The 1687-nt window shown below is 45.5% G+C and overlaps 1 protein-coding gene across 1 annotated transcript; it reads right to left on the reverse strand.

Annotated features, from left to right (window-relative positions):
• Nucleotides 1-239: 239 nt before the first annotated feature.
• LOC145075709 (uncharacterized) lies at nucleotides 240-974 on the reverse strand. Its single transcript, XM_079021848.1, has one exon. It carries the CDS (start codon nucleotides 972-974, stop codon nucleotides 240-242), a length of 735 nt encoding a protein of 244 aa, XP_078877974.1.
• Between the last annotated feature and the right edge of the window lie 713 nt (nucleotides 975-1687).

The raw sequence follows: 1687 nt of genomic DNA on the forward strand, positions 1-1687 counted from the left end.
TGGGCTATTACTTGTATGGATTTTGCTAACAAATCAATCTCCTCCATTCTTGTTTTAATTGAAATCAGTTCGTATGCTCTTTGTGATATTCAGACGATCGCCATTTCTTGAGTTCACCCTTCAGGTACCTGAGTTTGTTAGCGAGATAGGAATCAGCAGCACCAAATCCCCGGTATGTTTCCCATGATTTGACCACCAACTGGTCAAAACCTTCCCGCAGCATCCAGGAATTAAACAGCTTAAACGGGGGGGGGGGGGGGACCAAAATCTTCTGAGTCAGTTTTAAGAATCACAGGGGAATGATCCAAGAGTTCTTTGGGTAGGGCTACAGAGGAAGCTGTTGGGAATTTTTCAACAAAACTTGAGCAGACAAGAATTCTATCCAACTTACTTAATTTTGCACCCCATTGTCGAAAGTAAGTGAACCGGTTACCACCCATCTTCAGGTCGTATAATTCCGCCTGGTCTATGAAGTTGTTAAAAGAATTAGAGCTTGACTTACAGAAAGACGAGTTGATCCGTTCTTCAAGTCCCCTTACCTCGTTAAAATCCCCCAGAATTATCCAGGTGGCATGTTTGGTTTGTTTTAGGTTGAGGAGATCACCCCACAGTTTTGCTTTCTCCGAGGCCAACTTTGGTCCGTATACGTTTACCACCGCAATCTGGCCATCAATTGTCGGGCAAGACCCAAAAATAGCAAGAAAATGTCTGGACATCACCGATTCATCAACGGAGAAGAAACTGGGGTCCCAAATTGTGAGCAGACCACCCGATCTGCCAGAGGCATCGACATACTCAAAACCATAATTGTCATTCCCCCAACATCTTGCAATGTTAAGAGAATTTTCTAGATCACCCAATTGGGTTTCCTGAATTGCTATAAGTGATAGCCTTTGATTTCTCTTTAGTCGACATACCCACTCAGCCTTGGCAGTCTCTCCTATCCCTCGGATATTTAGGGTCATTAAATTCATCTGTGATTGGGGATCTCACCATCTTCCGCCATTACTTCCAAGAGGATCGGATTTTCCTCATCAATTTCAAAGCCAATGAGTTGACCCACCTCCACCGTTTTCTGAATTTCGTCCATTCTCGAAGCAAAGTTCTGCCCATCAGGGATGATCGGGGGGGAGTGGCATTCGAGATTCATAGTTTCCGGTCGATTGAGGTCTAATGGTTCATGGATCTGGGGTGTTTCATTGTTTGGGGATCGATGGATTCTCCGACGCTTGTCCAGGGTACCGCCTGCTTCATACGATTGAACTGGACCGAGTTCATTAACTGGTTCTACTAAAAAAGAGGGCCTCATTTGACTTGAAGGATCACACCCCATGGGGAACGGCCCAAAGCATCCAGTTGATGCTAAATTTTTGATTGGCCCAAAAGGCCCACCCCTTTTGGTAGCTGGGGTTGCTAGGGATCCAACGACCAGAATATTACCGTTGCAGCCGTGGTCAACGATATCTACTGAAGTTTCAGGTACCCCAAGACATTCATAGTTTTTGAACGGTTGTTGAGATTCCCGACAAGACTGTTGGTCTTCTCTAAGTTCGTCACCAGTTCTGTTTGGATTCTGCATCTCCATCGTCTTAGGAGTTTCCGCCTCGCCGGAGATGTCGCCATTTGCCAGGACAGTCTCCGACACTCCTTCCTCGACATCATTGCTTTCATCATTTATTTCTCCTTC

This window comes from Lactuca serriola, chromosome 9 (assembly GCF_051521515.1).
Source record: "Lactuca serriola cultivar US96UC23 chromosome 9, Lser_US96UC23_V15, whole genome shotgun sequence".
Classification (NCBI taxonomy): domain Eukaryota; kingdom Viridiplantae; phylum Streptophyta; class Magnoliopsida; order Asterales; family Asteraceae; genus Lactuca; species Lactuca serriola.